This window comes from Sceloporus occidentalis, unplaced genomic scaffold, assembly GCF_023333645.1.
Source record: "Sceloporus occidentalis isolate IW3139 unplaced genomic scaffold, rSceOcc1.0.p SCAF_24, whole genome shotgun sequence".
NCBI classification, from domain to species: Eukaryota; Metazoa; Chordata; class Lepidosauria; order Squamata; family Phrynosomatidae; genus Sceloporus; species Sceloporus occidentalis.
In genome coordinates this window covers 12,530,578-12,550,242 of record NW_028317004.1, presented here as the reverse complement: position 1 = coordinate 12,550,242, position 19,665 = coordinate 12,530,578, and the positions used below count along the sequence as shown (strand labels likewise).

Genomic DNA, 19,665 nt, shown 5'->3' with positions numbered 1-19,665 from the left:
TTTAGAAGGCTTTAAAAAGTCTGACAAGATAAAGATGTATAAATTATTATCATTATTAATAATAATAATAATAATATTATTAATTGACTTATAAAGTGCCATCATATTCCTCATTTGATATCATATACCCCTCTAGATTGTAAGCTTGTTTGGGCAGGGCCCTCCTCACCTATTGTCTCTGTAAATTACCGTATTTGCTCGATTATAAGACGACCCTGATTATAAGACGACCCCCCAAAATCAAAATATTAATTTAGGAAAAAAACAAAAAGCCTGAATATAAGACTACCCTATAGGAAAAAAGTTTTACTAGTAAATATTAATTAATGTAAACTATTTTTTCATATTTAATAAAAGCTATGATTGAGAAAAATATATATTTTTTATTTCCTTTTATTTGCCAACCTGCCCACCCCAGTTATGCACATCTGCCCCCAGGCTTGCCACTCTGCCCCCAGAAATGCCTTATACCCCCCTATTTGCCACTCTGCCCCTTGATGTGCCTTTTAACCCTCTATATGCCACTCTGCCTCCAGAAATGTCTTCTACCCTCCTATATGCCACTGTGCCCCATGATATGCCTTTTAACCCCCTATATGCCCCTCTGCCCCATGATATGCCTTATACCCCTATATGCCACTCTGGCATATAGGGGGTTAAAAGGCATATCATGGGTCTGAGTGGCATATAGGGGGTTAAAATGCATTTCTGGAGGTATATATATATATAACTGCTAACAGCAATCACACTCCTATCAAGCCAAGGCAGCCAGTACATGCTGGAACCTAGGGATGATAGTAGTGTGATTACAGCCACCCTATGCCATGCTACCCCCACCACCCCCCTTACACACCCATGCTATCACACACACACTCATTCACAAACATTTAAATACTCATTCATTCCACAATCACACATACTTCATACATTAATCACAAAAACCCTCCCCCACCCCCTGAACTGCAGATCTCTCACTCGAAGACTTCTGCAGGGGCCCGGCTGAGCGAACAACTTCTCTGGCCCCGCCCCCAGAGGAAGGAGGGGGGAGGTAGAGTTATGTGAGGACTGTGCTAGCTTCCTGTTCTCCTGCAGCTAGTAGGAGCGACGCTGCTCGCGACCAAAGCCCGGTAAGCAGCCTGGCCCCAGCAGAATGAGGTCTGATTAGAAGACGACCTCGATTATAAGACGAGGGGTATTTTTCAGAGCATTTGAGCATATAATCGAGCAAATACGGTAAATTGTTATGTTATGTACTACTTGTTATGTCCTGTCTACACATTGTACATCGCTACAGAATAAGATGGTCCTATATAAAACAACAAATAAATAATAATATTCTGCAGAGTCGTGCAATGGGTAAATAGGACATATTAAGTAGCGCATAACTAAATTTAAGGTTCCTAACAAAAGTAATCAATACAGATTTAGCATAAATTCCGTAAATTAATTTACTGCAACTGACTATAGAACCTTTACCCATAGTATACATATATGTGACTGGCTATAATAGGTATATATTTAATATTTTCATTTATATACACCATAACATACAACTACTTAGTTTAAAGAACTGTAACATATAGGATTTGGAAAACCAAACTTCAATTTTTATTTCAATCGAAGGCATTAGTCAATCAAAATCTGCTTTAATGTAATTAGAGTTAAGTTTAGAACATAAATAGCCACCAAGTTATACATAAAAAAAAATACACATCAAAAACACACTTGCTATATATATATAGAGTAAGTTGGGTAATTAGGTAAAAAAAAAAAGATATCTTTTATCTCAGTTAATGTATCCTCTCGTTGTCCCTGTAAGTAAATAAATCATTATTTAATTGAGCTGAATTAACCAATGCACCAGAATTTTTGATTCAATAGGATTTATCAGGTAGTAAATACATGTATGTAAAAGCACAGTTTATTAAATAGTGCTTGACCTGATAGCACCATACTGTATAAGCGCAGTCTTACTGTCACGTACCGGGCAGGGAGATCCTCCGGTTCTCCTGGCCGGCAACCGCAGCCGCCGCGAGGTAGGGGGAGACCCCCGCTTCGACCCGGCAGCCGCAGCTGCCGCGAAGAAGAGGGAGACCCCCCGCTTCGGATCAGCAGCAGCAGCCGCCGCGAAGAAGGGGGAGACCCCCCGCCTCAGCACGGCAGCCACAGCCGCTACTGGGGAGAGGACTCCCTGCCTCCACACAGCAGCCGCAACCGCTGCGAAGAAGGGGGAGACCTCCCGCCTCTGCACAACAGCCGCCGCGAAGAAGGGGGAGACCCCCCGCCTCTGCACAGCAGACGTAGCTGCCGCGAAGAAGGGGGAGACCCCCCGCCTCAGCACGGCAGCCACAGCCGCTACTGGGGAGAGGACTCCCTGCCTCCACACAGCAGCCGCAACCGCTGCGAAGAAGGGGGAGTCCTCCCGCCTCTGCACAACAGCCGCCGCGAAGAAGGGGGAGACCCCCCGCCTCTACACAGCAGACATAGCCGCCGCGAAGAAGGGGGAGACCCCCCGCCTCTGCACAGCAGACGCAGCCGCTGCGAAGAAGAGGGAGACCCCCCTCCTTCACGCTGCGTTCCCAGCAGCTTCAGGACAGGTCCTGTTCTGGTGTCCATACACGTTCTTCTTCACGCCACCTAGTGGCCCCTGCAGATACTACATCGACCTATATGGGGAGATTACGAAATCGCCAAACACAAGATGGCCGCGCAGGAAGTGACGTAACGGCACTTTGAGTATTTGGCGGGAAATCTCCAATTAGTGCCTAAACTCCTGTGCCTATTTAAGAGACATTGCCTTCTGATGGTCGTGCCTATCTCTGTAGTGCCTATCTCAGTACGCGTTCCTGTTGTTTACCTGTTATTTGACCTCAGCTTATTCCACGACTATACCTGCTCTCCGGTATCCTGACCTTGGCTATTTCCACGACGTTCCTACTCTCCGGTATCCTGAACGCTGCTCTCTGGACCATCCTTTGCCAGTCCTACCTGACTTTGGTGTCTCCTTGTACGCTGTGACGTGACACTTACATACAAATTATGTGATTACCAATCAACATACCCCTCAGCATTTTATATAGTGTCATGCACATGGGAATCATATAACATACAAGGTCAATTATTTCTGTATGATACATTTACAAACTATAATCAACGCAAAGCATGACCGTTTTAATACTGGACAAAACTAGATTTAAAACGAACACCAACCTTTGTTTCATTCTTGTTTTATACCTGATCAGAGTAAGAGACATTTTGATGAGTGGATATCCTGTATGTCTATGAGAACTGAAACAATCAGCATTTTCTGTTTTTTTTTATGAAGTTACACCGCTTCTTCTTGTTTCCATTAACAATCTATCTTTGTGTACGTGAAAATGTGACCTGATTGTTTTCTAAAGAATAAAAATTTTATGGAACCCATCGTTAAAATGTTTGAGTTTTGAGCTCCTTATTCGTTTGCCACGAGTCATTCTGTTCTAAGATTTGGTTTGATGTAGTGTATGAATCAGGTTCTTCATGTGACTGAATTTTGCAATTCTTCCAAGAATTCCTAAGGACATCTCTATTGTAAATGAAATTATTCTGCTGGTAAACAAAATGCCTTGAAGTTAACTCTCTTAAGCTGCTAATATTGAAAATGGGTTAAACCTTATATGTGTAGCCCATACTCCTATTTTCTTCATGGATATCTAGTTGTGGTCCTGGATCAGCACCGGGGCAAGTAAATCTTTTATATATTTATATATATATATATATATATATATATATATATATATATACACACACACATATATATATATATATACATATATATATATATATATATATATATATATATATATACATACACAGTAAGCTACCATACATACAGTAAGCTACCATACATACAGTACATGTGAGTCTGAAAGAACTTTAGGTCAAACATTCTTTTTATCATTATACTTTGATACGCTAAAGATATAGTTAAAGCTTATTGCTCAGCTTGGAAGGAAAAATAGGCTTAGGTAAAGATTTTGTACATTAATCATCTTATGGTTTAGTCAGAAACGTTTTTCATTACTCTCACTACATGTTCACAAACGAATGCTAGATTTCATAAAAAAGGAAGATGAGACGATCCTAGTCACCCCCTGTTACTCAGTTCAAGAGGCGGCTGCAAGAGGCTACTGATCAGTGCATACTCATTTCAGTTTTCACTCTGCTTTCTATTATAATTGAGGGGTTTTCAATGTGTTAGCAGTTAAAGTGGGAATTGTAAAAATGTTTGATCTGTAGAGAAATGCTTCACTTTTGTATCAGCAAGATTTTTCTTAAATTGGAAACATCTGCTTGAAGTAATTTGTAACATTCTCAATTTAAAAGTAGAAGACAATGAAGAAGCAATTAGAGAGGTAATTTAACCTGTGGTAGGGGAGCTTAACTGGGTCTAAGGGCAAGTCAAATAATCGTATAGAATGCTTAACCCTACTGATGAATAAGGTGGCTTCGTAACATGGCTATGCAATCCTTTTTAATGAAAGCTCGAAAATAGGAGGGGTGGGCTAACCTGTGGGGTTTGGTTGTGCTAGTTGTAATGGTTAGCATGGAAACAGAAGTTTCTGCTCTTTTTGCACTTTTGTGTCTTGGGGATCCACTATCCTAATGTTTGGTTGTAAAAGGAACAGTTGCATGTCCCTTACACCCCCTCTACAGAAGAATGCATATCACTCTGTCATATGCACTTTTCCAAAATGAAAAACAAGGAAAAGTTTGGCATGAAAGTGACCCATTTGAAATCAATGGGAACGCTTACTCCACATTAGACTTGTGCATTTGGATTTGCCAATTTTTGTAATTCGTAGTAATGAAAATGAAGAGGACACTTTACTGTGTTCCCAATATAATTTCCGTAGGTACTGACGTAGTTCATATGTCTGTAGAAGGTCTCCAGTCTTCAGTGCCAGGAAGTTGGGATGAGGCATTTTCATCAAGATGAGTAATTTATTAAGCCAGATGTGGAAGTCTATTATTCCCACATGAAGAACGATATAAACCAGGAATCAATAGCTGTTAACATTTAATTTTCCAAGAGCAGAGATACTAATTTCATTATATTTGATGCCCAATACATCAAATTCTCCTTCCTTCTTCCTGACATACATCTTCTGAGATTTTCATGTCCACGTCACAGATTGCTTTAGCAATATAAAATACATTATAGCTCTGACTATATTTTGTTTCCAGAATTATGCTTTTTTTACTTCAAACATAATTTTACTTCCCTATCCATACTTGGACGTTAATGCTGGATGTATATTTCTTATGACACAAAGGAAGTAGCGTGAAACACAGAAGTGTGGTTTGTGTTGCTCCAAAATGAAGTATACTCAAGACAAGAGCATTCAAACCAGCCATGGATAACAAAATACCTACCATGGAGTTTTGGTGACTTATCCAACTTATTAATGCAGGGCTGCATGATATTTGGAAGCTTAGGCTGAGGTGAGAGTGTCACCCCTAAGTACATTTTCTATGGGGTGTTTTCAGCCTGGATGTGCTGTTAATTTGATAAATTATCTCATTGATATATATATATAAATATATAAAACAGCATTGGAGCTTAGACAAAACTTTAACTGTACTCTCTAGTATGTCAAGCAACCAGTGTACAGCAGATCTGTCATTTTGTTCTTTCATATGAAGGTTCAATCCCATAAAAGCAACACAGAAACCTTTTCAATGTACTTTTTCTTTTTTCCCGCTAAAAATCTGTGCCCATTGGCAAAGGGTAACACATTCAGAAGTATTAAAGTATGAAAGTGTTAAATTCAGTAGGTGGAACAGCACCCTAAAAATAAGGTTTTGGGGGAGCAACTACACAGGTGAACCTGTGACTATAAACAGACACTCCTTATAGTGAATCTGTGCTACATAGATTATCTCCCTTGATTTTTGGACTTCTAGTAGTGACCAACAATGGCCTAATCTAGCACTAATGTAGAGTATGCAAGATTTATTTCCAATTATATATTGAAGGAAAGTTGACTTGTTGATTTATTCTTTCTCGCTACATTTAGAAAAAAAAGCAAGTAAATATGCTTTTTTTATTATACAAGAAGAATATCACATTCCTTGGGTGTTATATTAATTATTTAATTACTTAATTATTTTGTGCCATTGACAAACAGTAATTACCAAAATGTGCTTGCATTGCTTTTGTTATTCTCATTTTAATTCTACAGTATACAATATGTTCTTCATAAGCAGTTTAACTGTTTTTATGCTGCCCATAATAAAGAAATAAATAGATTTAAAAATTCAACGTAATATTTTTAGCTTCAATGATTTATAACAATATTTCCTTTACCTCTGTATTTCAGGAAACATGTTCTCCAGTTCCCACTCAAGCAGAAGTGGAACTGCTGGTGGAAATGTGCCGCAAGCTCTACCACCTAACCATCCATCCCCAGGGAGTAATATACAGAGTAGTCCACATAATCCACCATCCCAGCTACCTCTTATTACACCAATGGAACCAGGCTCAGAAAGGTAGGACCAATGACTGTATACTCAAAAAGCATTAAATAGATGCAGTACATATTGTTTCAATCAGAAGTCCCTCAATAGTGCGCATTTTGACTAAAGTACGCATATCCTAAGGGAGTGTAAATTGTGTAATCTGGTCTTTATATTAATTACAAGGACAGAATGTTATTTTTTTTGTTACATTCAGTTTTTGCTTGTTTTATTGAAGTGTAACAAGCCTTTCTTTGGAAGGCAAGATTCTGGTGCCAAGAACATATCACTGCCAGTAGTTTGATGGGGATTATGTTGTTAGGAGAATTGGTTTGGTAATAGGACATAGTAACAGAATTTTAAGTGTTTCTTTAATAAAAAAAATAAAAAAATAGTCCAAGCCTCAGTTTTTTGCACAGTGGAGCTGGATATTCATATGTACACTGTTTCAATTTCAATTGTATCTATGTGTGTGTGTATATATATATATATATATATATATATATATATATATATATATATATACATGCACACACATAGGTAGAGAGAGAGAGAGAGAGAGAAAGAGATAGATAGATAGATAGATAGATAGATAGATAGATAGATAGATAGATAGATAGAAAAGCCTGCAGGAGACAATGCAATGCCAGAATGTACTGGAAAGCATTAGGTTTGGAGCCATGAGTAGCTTTGGCTGTAAGGAGAATATAACTGTAATGCAAAATGTTTCCAGTGAATCACATACACATTTTCATGATGTTACAGTTTGGTTTCAACTAGCATTAGGTGTTGAAGTGCCAGATGGAGATGATTTATATTAAACTGTTCAGAACCGTTTATCTTTTGATGGGGCATAAACAGCTACCCCTCTTGTGAAGCTTAAGCATCTGAAGTCTCAGGAGGGCCAAACCAAGAGGATTTAATAACATCTGCGACATACTATTGACGTTGGCATGGTTCATGGCCAAATTCATTGTGTTTTTCAAAATAGCTTAGCCTCCTGGTAACATATAAAAAGAAATTACACAAAGACTGAAGCCCACGGGGGCCAGAATGGACTAGAGTGGGCCCTGACAGAGTGCTGAGCAGGGCTAGGCTAAGGCAGGAATTGTGGATTTTAGGGGAGGAGTTTTGGTAGGAGGATATTTAAGTTTGGTGATCACAGGGGTAAGGATCCATTTTGTTTAACCTTACCTGGTGGTGTTTGTCCCACCCTCCCTCCCATTATGTGGTTGAGTTTGTGGAGTAGTGTTGCTGCATTAGTCACAGTTGTGGGCGGTAGCTTGCCAGGTATCCATGGGGTTAATGTGGTGGTATGATCCTTGGTGGTCATAACTGGTGGGAGGTTCCTTGCAAGGAGTGGTGCTCGGAACCTCGGGTCCGGGTTGGGGCATCCTGGTATGTCCCTTCCCAAATTGGTGTATGGTATGGTGTTGCTGCATTAGTCACAGTCGTGGGCGGTAGCTTGCCAGGTATCCATGGGGTTAATGTGGTGGTATGATCCTTGGTGGTCATAACCGGTGGGAGGTTCCTTGCAAGGAATGGTGCTTGGAACCTCGGGTCCGGGTTGGGGCATCCTGGTATGTCCCCTCCCAAATTGGTGTGTGGTATGGTGTTGCTGCATTAGTCACAGTCGTGGGCGGTAGCTTGCCAGGTATCCAAGGGGTTAATGTGGTGGTATGATCATTGGTGGTCATAACCGGTGGGAGGTTCCTTGCAAGGAGTGGTGCTCGGAACCTCAGGTCCGGGTTGGGGCATCCTGGTATGTCCCCTCCCAAAATTGGTGTGTGGTATGGTACCTGGATAACTTGGCAAGCTAGGTTGGTTTTGGTTACGTCATTGTCTCTGTTAACGCATCTATGTTTATTATTTCAGGTTTTACAGGACAATGACTGTTAAATAAAACGGCTGTGGCCTTTTCAAACCCATCTTGTGTGTTGGTGTTTTATTTAATTGAGCAAATGAGCCAAGCCTGGCCCGTGAGTCGAAGCTACATCTGTCATAATGTTAATATGATTAACCATGTAGAAAACAGTTCTGTGGTGTATTTGGTAAGCCAGGAACTTTTTTGTTTGAGACATTTAATTTTAAGAAGAAAGCCCTGCTCTTGCAAGTTTAGAGTCTATTAAAAAGTTACCCCAAATTATCAGAACTCTGTATACTTTGTGTTCATTAGGTAAAATGGCTTTAAGTTGTGTGTATATATATATATATATATATAAAGTGAATGCCTAAAATATTGATAGGGGGCTGGTGAAAGGCCTGGGCTCATACCAGATGCTGGGTTTATACAGAGTTGCTGTGAAAGCATCAAACAGAGATAAGAGAACAGGAGGCTTCCATTACCTCTTAACACATTATGAATCAGCATGTGATAATAGTCAGCATGGCAAAAATACGATTCAATGCATGTGTAATTCCTAAAACATGTTGCATACTGTATTCTTGTGGCTGTTGAACAGTAATCCACAGATATATTAAATTAGATCAAATCATCTGTATTTTTCTTTTTTACTTCGGTTTTTTATGTACAATGTCAAAATTGTGTTTGATATGGCTTGCTACCAAGATTCCAGACACCAGGAATGAAGGGAAGAACACATTTTACCTGTATACAATTCTCCAATTCTTTGACTTGTAGATTCAAAACATCTTTTGCATTCTGCCATATCGAAGTAGAGGACAATCCAATATGTGAACCTGGGGCCCTTAAAGCCAAGGGAGAGCCCTGGTCACACCTGGGCTACCTTAGTTTTCAAGAGCCCTGATTCAGATATTTATTTGTAAACCGCTACTGTTTGATCTAAATGTACTAGTTTTCAGCAAAGTACATTTATGTAATGATCTGTGAAATCAAATAGTAGGGTTTTTTTTTTCACAGGCACAGAAGAAAATAAATATTCAGTGTTCTCAGAAAACACATGCTGATTCATTCAGAGACAAATCTGGATTGAGACATATCCAGGTTCGCTTTTCTGAGGCCTTAGAGTACTATAGTCACATATGTGAGTAAGCTTGGAATTCAAAAACATGATTCACTAATCATGATAAAGTCTACAAATGTCTGTTCACAGAGGTTTGTCTGGCAAAGAGCTGTTTTTATCATTGCATGTGATTTTAAACTTACTCATACGTGTGCTGAGGGAGAGGAATATTAAATAGAAAAAAATTTGAAATGTAGGCTCGTGCTATGAAATGGAATTGGAATGTATGAGATCCATCCAAAATATTCAATTAGTAGCTAAGTGAGACATGGAAACATAATCAAGACAAAAAAATAGCTGTTGTTTGTATCATGAAAATATATCACGTTACTCATATGAAAAGGTGGCCTACAATGTAAAGGAAAGAACCTTAAGTATTTAACTTTTTTCCTTTTCTTTCATTGATGATTTTTGGTGTGGAGGAGTATGCTTCTCCCTCTCCCTATATATATATATATACCCTATATATATATATATATATATATATATATATATATATATATATATATATATATATACATTGCACATCATCTGTGTGGCTGGATTGCATCTATTCCATGATTCATAATCATTTATGTATTTGGGCTTGAAAAACACTTAAGAAGTGGCCAGAAGCAGTGTGTTGAGTTTACTTATATTAAGTGTTCCACTTGGCCTGTGTTCTGCTTTAGAACTGGGCCTGCCAGCTGCCTGCTGCTTTTGTTTAATTTATTGAGCTGTTAAAAAAACCAGGAACGGCAGACTAAAAAAAAAACCTGAAAATCACAAATAACTGAAGTATACAATTTAATCAGAGATAAGAACTCCTTGGCCCATTTAATATGCCCATTTTTTTCGGTCTGCTTCAAGACATCAACTCTTACATGAATTTTGAAGAGGCTTTCTATGGCTTATTCTAATCTTGCATATCACTAAATACAGGAATGTAGTCCTAATGCATAGTTTATGTCATGCAATATCAACATTTTCTTACACAAATCATTTGTAAATTAAAAAAAAAAGTTAAATGAAACTTTTTTAGTGAAGCAGTAAATTATGTGTCTTGCATTCTTTTACGTGTGCATGGCTTACCATAAAGAGGAACCCCTACCAAATAATGTTTTTGCATTTTAGCATTACATTGGAGTCCAGGTCAGTCTCCTCTTCCCGGAGTCTCATACTTCTCTGGACAGGAGTGGGCTGTTTAGCTGAGTTCTCCCCACTCGCAGAGGATGTAGAGCTCCAGATAGCGGTATTTTAGCCATGCTTATGTGCTCTAGCTCTGTCGCCTTAGCCCAATCTAGTAAACACCCTGACACCTTATCGTCCTGCCTCGTGGTAAACAACAGAAGGGTTGAATCATAATCATCCAGACACTGACACTATAACAAATGAAAGTGTGTGGGAAAAGGGTCTAATTTGACAGACAGGGTTTCTTTAGTTTTGCAAAAAAAAAAGTCAGATCAGTGTGGTGTTTGAGCAGAGAAAGTCACCCAAGATATCACATGACTGACTACACTGCCTCCAGGTTTGCAAATAAAATATTTTTGGAAGAAAATACATTTTTCTTAAATGCCCAACTATATTACAGTATACAGCACTAACTAATGTAGTCCTTATGTAGATTCCTTTCTACCTCTAATGCTAAAAGGCTGCCCCACTTATCCGCAACCTGCTCATTGAAAGAAATACCTTGTAACATTATACCTTGGCATCTGAACCTCCATGATATCCCGTCCTAGCATTTTCTACAATATTATCCAAAATGTTGCCTCTTTCTTTGTATTTACCAGTGTCGGGGCTAAGGGATGTGAGGGTTCTTTTCTGGAGCATTTCAAGCATCCCCACCACAAACTCTTGTGTAGCCCCCTCCTCCTGTTTCTATATGAACTGACTCTGAGACTCTTTAAATATTAACGCGTTAATGGCCCATCATGCAGATTCTACATAGTGATGCATCAAGTGTGTTACCTTAATGACTCTAATACCTGTTCTCATGTAAACCTTGGCGTGTCATTGCTTAAAGATACACTTAATTGAGTAACATGCATTCAAACAGTGATATCATCCATACTCCTAGTAAAAGCCCTATTTAGGCATTTAGATATCATCAGGTCACTCTAGAGTATGAATGCATCATCTTCAGACTAAGTGACCTTGACATTTTGCCCCTTCACCATGAGACCCTGACATTGGGCTAATAACCCTGAGAGTTATGACAGACTACATAGCCTGTTCGTTTTACTTAAGACATTCTTGATGAACTTTTCATATTTGTAATGCTCAATTTTTAAACCTTCCTGTACCTTGTTCTTCAGAGCTACCTATTTTATATTTATTAAAAATAAGGCCTGTTGTGCGTCTTTCATAGAATTACAACCCTGCCTTAAGGGCTTGGCGAAGATATTGTAGGCTTAGGATTTGTAGCACTTACACTCACATAATAATTTATGATTTAATTTTAAGATATCTTATTTAATTTAGTTGCCGATGCATTTCAGGTTTTCTCCTCATCACTTGAGTCCAAGGAGAATTACCGCTCCACCGGGTATGATGCAGAGACGCACTCCACAGCCTCCAACGGTACAGCCAGGTGGAGGGAACTATATGAAGATATACCCTTCAATTGCAAACTCCTCAGTTCAACCAAACAGCCTTCATGTTCAAGGTAAGGTAATGTCTGAGGTTAAACTCAGGGTATTTATTTCCTAGCCATCAGTAAAATTAATAATCAGTGTTTTAATTGTGATGCTGTATATACCCTATTTTTGGCCAGGTAAGTCATAGTTTGACCTATTTTCTGTTTCCAACTGCCTTAGTATGCCTTGGTTTACTAAGAACTTATAAACATGTCGCTCTTGACCTTATGTATAATTTTGCTTCAGGTTTGTGATAACACTATACTACTACTACTACTACCTTACTATATCAAACACTGCATTATTTTGATGACAATGTAGTTATAATTATTTATAAATAATAATTCTAGATTCTGTCTATGTCATTGATTATTTCTCAAATCTGGTGGATTACAGTAATTCCTTGCCTTATACCCTCAACATCGTAACTCAAACAGGCAAATCAGTCAGAGCTAACCATTTCTGAATGGGCTACTCTCCTTCAAAATGTATGTGCGTTGGAGTTATCAATATACAATAAATGATAAATATAGCATGACCTGTGCATCATTAGAAAGTATTAGCCTGTGTACTTTAGGTCGCCAGTCTAAGATTTCAGAAAGGTCTATTTAGAAATATGGAGCATTCATAAAAGTGGCATACTCCGCACTGTCCAGTCTCAGTCCCAGATACAAATAGTTAAGTTGAAACAAAAGTGGGTTTACCTGTTTTTCCAAATTCCTGTGTCGGCTTACCTCCTTTTACTTACATGACTTCACTTTGTAACATTTGCTGTGTTTTCCCCTGTGATGTAACAGTAACCTATGTTCATGTTTGTATAAGGCTTCCCCATAGAGCAGTAGTACTGCTGTCCTGACAACTTTGAGAGAAAGTCATAGCCCCACTTAGGATGATTTGTGGGACCTGCAGTGGAGTGAAAACACTCACCCCTTTATAGTATACTTCATCCTTTACCCTTACCTTTACCAGTGTAATTTTCATAATAGCTTTTGGGCTTTTAATAGGGCTTTTGGCATGGAAACAGTTGAAAACTCTTAATTTCCATTACAAGTAGCCCAGTCCATAAGGATATACCATTTTTTCCTAAAGACATATGTGATTTAAAATAATCCTTCATATTTATTAATACGTTTTTGCGGCCTACTGCAGTACACCCACCACGATAAATACATCCACCCTCAAGAATGTGTTAACTTTTCTATACCTTTGTGTGGTATTCCTGCGAGAGTGTGACACAATTAGGGCCAGGTCCATTAAATGATTGATGTTTACAATTTGCTAAAGCCTCACACCATTTGTCTCCACTTAATTCATGTCCCTTGGAATATAAATTTCATGGAAGCAAGTTGCAGACTTGTCATAATGGATCATATAATTAATAAATAACTGAATATCTGGATTCAAGCACCATCGCTAGCCATTTCCTAGTAATTAACATATTAATAACAAAGTGAGATGTTTTGGCTGCCCTGTGTATACAAACCAAGTCCTAGTTCCTCCACATCTTTGGGCATTGCTACATGTGAGCTGAGTTTGAAAATCATCCCTATTGGAATTGCTATTATTATTTTTATTATTATTACTATTATTATTAATGCAGTAAGGACATTTAAACATGCATGGCATAGGCATAAAGCTATTCTGGATCTAAGACGGGACTAGGGACTGATTAAGGTTGGACTCTTTACAGTAGGGCAAATGGGCAGACTAGACGGCCCGAGGGGTTCTTGCTGCTGCCAAATTCTATGTTTCTATTATAATCATCCTCATTTATTTGTATCATATGAACAATTCATGTAATACTCAACAAATGGACAAGCAAACTTGAAACCTCAGAGTAAGGGCCCTGTTTACAAGAGTGAAATCTACACTATACTCTATCTTTAAAAAATTACCAGTTTCATACGTGTGCAAAGTGTGCTTTTGTAAAATAACGAAATACATTGTAATTCACCTGATAAGGATATATTTATAAATAAAATATTGTAATGAAAATTCAGCCAATGAATGAATGCAGTGAGTTGGCTGTGCTATCCCGAGCCGCGTGTTATGAATGGGATGTTCCTAAATACTTGCTCTGTCCTCAACCCTTTTGCATTCCCCTCCGTTTGCTGATCTCTGTGTTCATGTCAGCTTTCATTACTAGCAGATGTGAATCACCATGTGCCATGCAGGCCACATTATATATTTCAAAAGTGTTGATATTTCTTGAGAGCTAGATAAATATCCCTCACTTTGGAGTTGTGTATGGGAAATCTCCGATTTATTAAGGAAAAAAATCCCTTTGAAAGGTATATTTTCATACCAACAGTGAATCAATGTTTCATCACAACAAAAGAGCATCAGATTTATTACAGCGACCAAATCCCTTTCCCGTGTATTGGAGTTACTGGGAAATCTGTTGATGCTTATACCAAAGTTCCCCTCAATTTGACCCATAATAATATGGCCTCCTAATGTATTTTCAAAAACACTGGTTTGTTACCCTGTATTTCTGCATTAGACAATGTTCATTAAAAAACATATTACGGCAGCGGGAAACACCTCCATTTTAAGGAAAAATTGGCAGGGAGCGTGTCAAGACCCCACTCCTGCGACCCGGAGGATTTGGGTCTTGACCCGGAGAACCGGAGAGTTCACAGGTATGCACATAAATGATCCCTAAGGTTTTTAGTTGTAGAGTGTAGTGAACCTTTAAATACTTAAAACAGACCTATCGTTTTCTGCAAAAAATCTTGTGTATATCATGGGGAAAGGTATCTGAAATAATTTTTCCTTTCATCATGTCTGCCATATTGTTAAGCTGCCGATTGTATTTCAGGTAGCATTAGTCAGGGTGGGCAAGAAAAAACTTTGGGGCAGGGAAGTGATTAGATAATGCTGGCTCTGTCACTGATACAATGATCTCAGCCTTCATGAAGCTAACTTTTCAACTCTTTTAACTTTTGGAACTTTCGACCTTCAAAACAGTAATGCTGATGAATAAATAAAGACTACAAGCTATAGAAAGTTTTAATACCATTTGCTAGTGTATATAGAAACGGACGCACTTGGGAGGAAATAGAAGAAAGGAGCATGACTTCTAGTTTATGTTCCTTTATTGAAGTAAGATGGGCTATCTGCCTCCTAAAACTAAGCAACACAGAAAGACCAGGTCTGTTCTCATATGGAAGGCAAATATATCAGGATTAAGATATATATAATTATAAATCAGCTTGTGATTCTTTACAAGTTCCATTTTCACTTGGTGTTCTTATCTTTTTAATTAAGGTGATAAAATGATTTAAGCTTGTGATACAACCAAAGTATGAGATAATGGATGCCAGTAGTAAAAAAAAAAAAGCAGAATGTCTTTTTTTGCAGTGTAATTGCCAACATATTTCTCCCTGTAATAATCAGGAGTGAGTCCTGTTCTGGAGGGTTCACTTCACCTATCTCTTTGAATTCCGTCATATGTGTGCCCCAAAAGGTTTCAACTCCCAACTCCCAAATTCTGCTCCAGGCAACAACATGATGTAGACAGAGTATCCAAAATACACTAATTTACCGACCTGATTCCTTAACAATACAGTATCTCGGCTTAACAAAGCATGAATCACATTTACTTCATGGTATGTTTGTCCCATGCTTTTTCTTTATTGCCACTTATATTTTTTATATTGTTGACATCAACTGATTAGTAGGTAGTATATAAAATGGGTGTATAAAATGTAGCTCAGATTTACTAAATGACATGATAAAAGTCTGCCTTACGACACAGCATGAAACTGTAAGTCAAATAAAAATAAAACACACCAAGTTTTCCCCTGCGCTGGCTCTGTTCGGTGTTCTTCAGGTAGTTATTTGGGAGTTAGACAACAACAATGCCACAACACGACGCACTGCTGTTTTGTGTTCTACACACTTATCTTAAACATTGTAAGTTCACCACCTATTATAAGCTAAAGAAAAAATTGCATTTAACTGCGGTGCGTTACATGACTTTGGTCTAAGAACTACTATCCTTAAGCCCACTGTCTGTGTTGGCTCTTTGTATGAAAATTCTGAGTGTATTGGGTATTAAAGTACTACCAACTTGGTCCTGGTCCCAGCAAGTGGGGTATCATTTACTTTGGGCTGTAAATTATTGTGATCCTTCTAAATACCTAAATCATTATTTTAAGCAAAACTGTTACTCAGAAGTGTTAAGTTTAGGGGCTCAATGACTTAGGTCTCTATGTCTATCGACTAATGAAGCCCATTAATCTAGTAGATTGGGCTAAAACAACACAGCTAGAACTCAAACACGTGGCAAACATATACTGTAGTGGTCTAATCATTGTAATATGTGAAAACTAAAATTGTTTGGGGAAAATATTGTGATATTAGAAAAAAAAAACCCTTTCACCGGGGAATCTAACATTTTTTGCGACTAAACACAGAGACATGATTTCTAGTACTGTCAAATGCCCAAAACCTTCCAGGAAATGAATTTTTTAATGATTCGTTCGTTACGAACGTTCTAACACAATACTTTGAATAATAAAACGTTTTACGCCTGTGTATCCAGAGCAGGCGGCTGGTTTACTACTGCCTTTATTAATAGTGATAGCAAATGCATGTACATTATGAACAGACATTATTTTACAAAATTACTTATTTAATTACTATAATGGCACAGTTTATTAAAAAAAAAAACACTACTGCTGTGTAAATATTTCCCTATCCAGACATAAAGCAATTTGTGACTATTTTGTATGCTTTACCAGTGATAAGGCAGTCTATACTAACATTTCAAGTCATCAACCATGAACACACTGTCGTAAAAAAGTCTGCAGAAATTTTATAATTCACTTTTATTGTCTAGAGGCTCTAGAAAAATACAGAAAAATATACAGAAAGTGAAAACAATTATATCTTAAGCTCTTTAAATAGTGCTGCAATAATTTTTTTGTTTTAATAAAGTCTCATTCTTTATTGCATCATAAAACTTGAAAAGCAAGTTGCATCAATGATGTTAAAGTAAATGTAACTATCTAGTGTATATTAACATTCTTTAAAAATAGTACTAATACGAATTAAATAATAAGCGTGACATTGTTTTCAATTGCAATTTAAGTACCAGTGTTCTCAGTGTAGCGTGAATTTTGCAATCATCATTATTTATGCAAGCTATTTCATCATGTTCTGCGTTCACAGAATTGTAAAAACTGTTGAACTTGGCAATGTCATCCTTGCCAAAATATGAATTGCATTTTAAATGTCATGATTTGACAGCACGTATGGCAGAAAATAATTAAAGGTTATTTTTTGGTTTTAAGTCTTGCGAAGTTTAAACAGTTACTGTAATTGAAAACGGAGGTTGACGGGAACTCTGAGACTTGGAAATAATTCAAACACTATTTAGGATTTTTTAAGTGTTTATGTAAGGAAATATTCATGTAAGGATACATGTAAAGAAATCATCTAGTTTCTTTATATAAATGTATTTATATATATATATAGATATATGTGGAGAGGGGGATGGAGAGATAGAATAAAATCTGTATACAGACAATAATAGTAGTTACATATATAAAAACATAACCATGACAACCAATGATATGTAAGTTCCGATTGGACAATTCCATTGGTTTTTACAAGAAGATAATGCCTATATACAATAACTGCTGAACATGTCTTTACATTTTTTTTTTTACATAAGTCACCTTTTAGGTTATAACACAAGGAACGGATTTGAAAACACTATAATATTAATATGTTAATATTTGGTTTTTCCTTATACAGACATTTCATTCGCTTGTTCTGCAGTTCCCTATAATTCAATCAAACTTTATTATGTAAGACTTTAATTTTTTTAAATTTAATGGCTATTTTCCTTTTTATTTGTCTGCAGGCTTCCAAATAAATAAGATTGAGCAAGTTTAGCCCATTCCAATTTTATGAGCTCATTCTGCTGCAGCCATCACAGTGACTAATCATAATAAGTAAGCTGTGTCTCTTAACCTCATAAAGCACCGCCTTTCGGTCAGGGCTTCTACTCACATTTTTAGGATGTAGAAAGCTGGCTGGGATTTCTGTAGCTAACTTATTTTTACATGATTTCAGTTAGTTTTCTTCTGTAGTCATCTGTTAAATAAAGGAACAATTGCCGAAACAAACCAAACGCTCCCATCCCTTACTATTTAAAGGCTCTGTTCCACCTGAGTTTAGCGTTTATATGACTACATATATCATTAGAAACACCAGTGTTAGTACTGTTAAAATGAAACAAGGGTTTAATAATATAGAAGGTTGTCCTACTCATAAATGTTTTGTGTTGTGATTAACCCTTCAGAGGAAAAATATAATGGCAGATCTAATAAGATTTATCAATTTGCCATTCTAGAGTGTGCAGTGTATTATCTATGTAGAACATCACTTTTAAATGTTTTTAAATAATAGCTATAATAGCTAGTTGCCTACAGTCTTCCATAACATTGTCCATTGATGGCTTTGTTGACAAGAAAAACATATTAAGCACAATAAATCTTCGTAAATGCACAAAATAATATTGCCCTTAAAAAACATACACGTATGTTACAAAATGTATGTCCACATAATGGTATGGCATTTCACAGAAGTAGCCTTGTTGCCCAGTTGTAAATCTATATCCCTCAAGATGATTATTCCATAGCCTGGATCAACTTAAATTAAGATGTATGATACAATTGGAGACAGTAAATGGTTTACAAAAACAATAGTTAGACTACTTAGATTATGGTTTTTACTCATGGTGTTCCTCTAATGCCCAGCTGGTATTATAGTGACCTAAATGACAGATATATGCACTGGGAAAATTAAAGTTAAGGTAGTAAGCAGAAAAGTCACTACGAATGTGTTGTGGGTTATTACGCTGTACATTATGTTGTGCTGGCCAAGAGACTTAATCAATAATATTCTCATGTATGTGTTGGTGGCATGTCCTTGGAGAATTCTAGACTAATGTGAGCAATATTGCAATTTAATTTTCGTGTAAATTGAAGTGTTGAAATTGTTATTGGGAAAGAAGTAATTTTAGAATAATTAAAAAAATAAATAATAATAATGATTGTTCAAGATAATGTACAAATTCCTACTTTTTCTTCTGCTAAAAACAAAACATAGCTTCAAGGTGAGATACGCTACTAAAGAAGTGATACATTGTGCAACTAATAAATCAATAAAAGAAAACAAATTGAGGGAGGATTAAACCAAGCAGCACTTGTATGTTACTCAATTATACCTTGTATGGACACCATAACAATGTTTTTCATAGAAAAAGCAGTTGAACCAACATATTCTTAAAAACTGAAAAGGAACATCAATTGAACTATTCTAATAAAGTTAAGTAAAGAGCAAAGAAACAACTTTGTTATGACATGGTGAGGATTTTATTATTATTATTATTGTTTGTTGATTTATAAACCACCATCATATTACGCAATGCTGTACAATGGTTAAAGTTCATTCAAGAAAGTAAATGGTGAACAAGATAGGAGTAAAGAGGTCAAAAAACTGATTGAAGGTGTTCACATCTTGAGATGCATAGCAGACTTTGGTGTCAA

The 19,665-nt window shown here is 37.2% G+C and overlaps 1 protein-coding gene across 3 annotated transcripts in view; it reads left to right on the top strand.

Moving 5' to 3' along the window:
* The window catches only part of LOC149300638 (zinc finger protein GLIS3-like), a 128,586-nt gene that overhangs the window by 103,626 nt on the left and 5,295 nt on the right, over nt 1-19,665 (top strand). Inside the window, exons 7-9 of one of the 3 annotated variants that reach the window (XM_089485144.1) lie at nt 6,363-6,533; nt 7,269-7,284; nt 11,963-12,129. In XM_089485144.1, the coding sequence (XP_089341270.1) occupies nt 6,363-6,533; nt 7,269-7,284; nt 11,963-12,129 (354 nt within the window). The remainder of the gene's footprint in view (nt 1-6,362; nt 6,534-7,268; nt 7,285-11,962; nt 12,130-19,665) is intronic. The other 2 variants (XM_089485146.1, XM_089485145.1) reach the window with 2 other exon arrangements.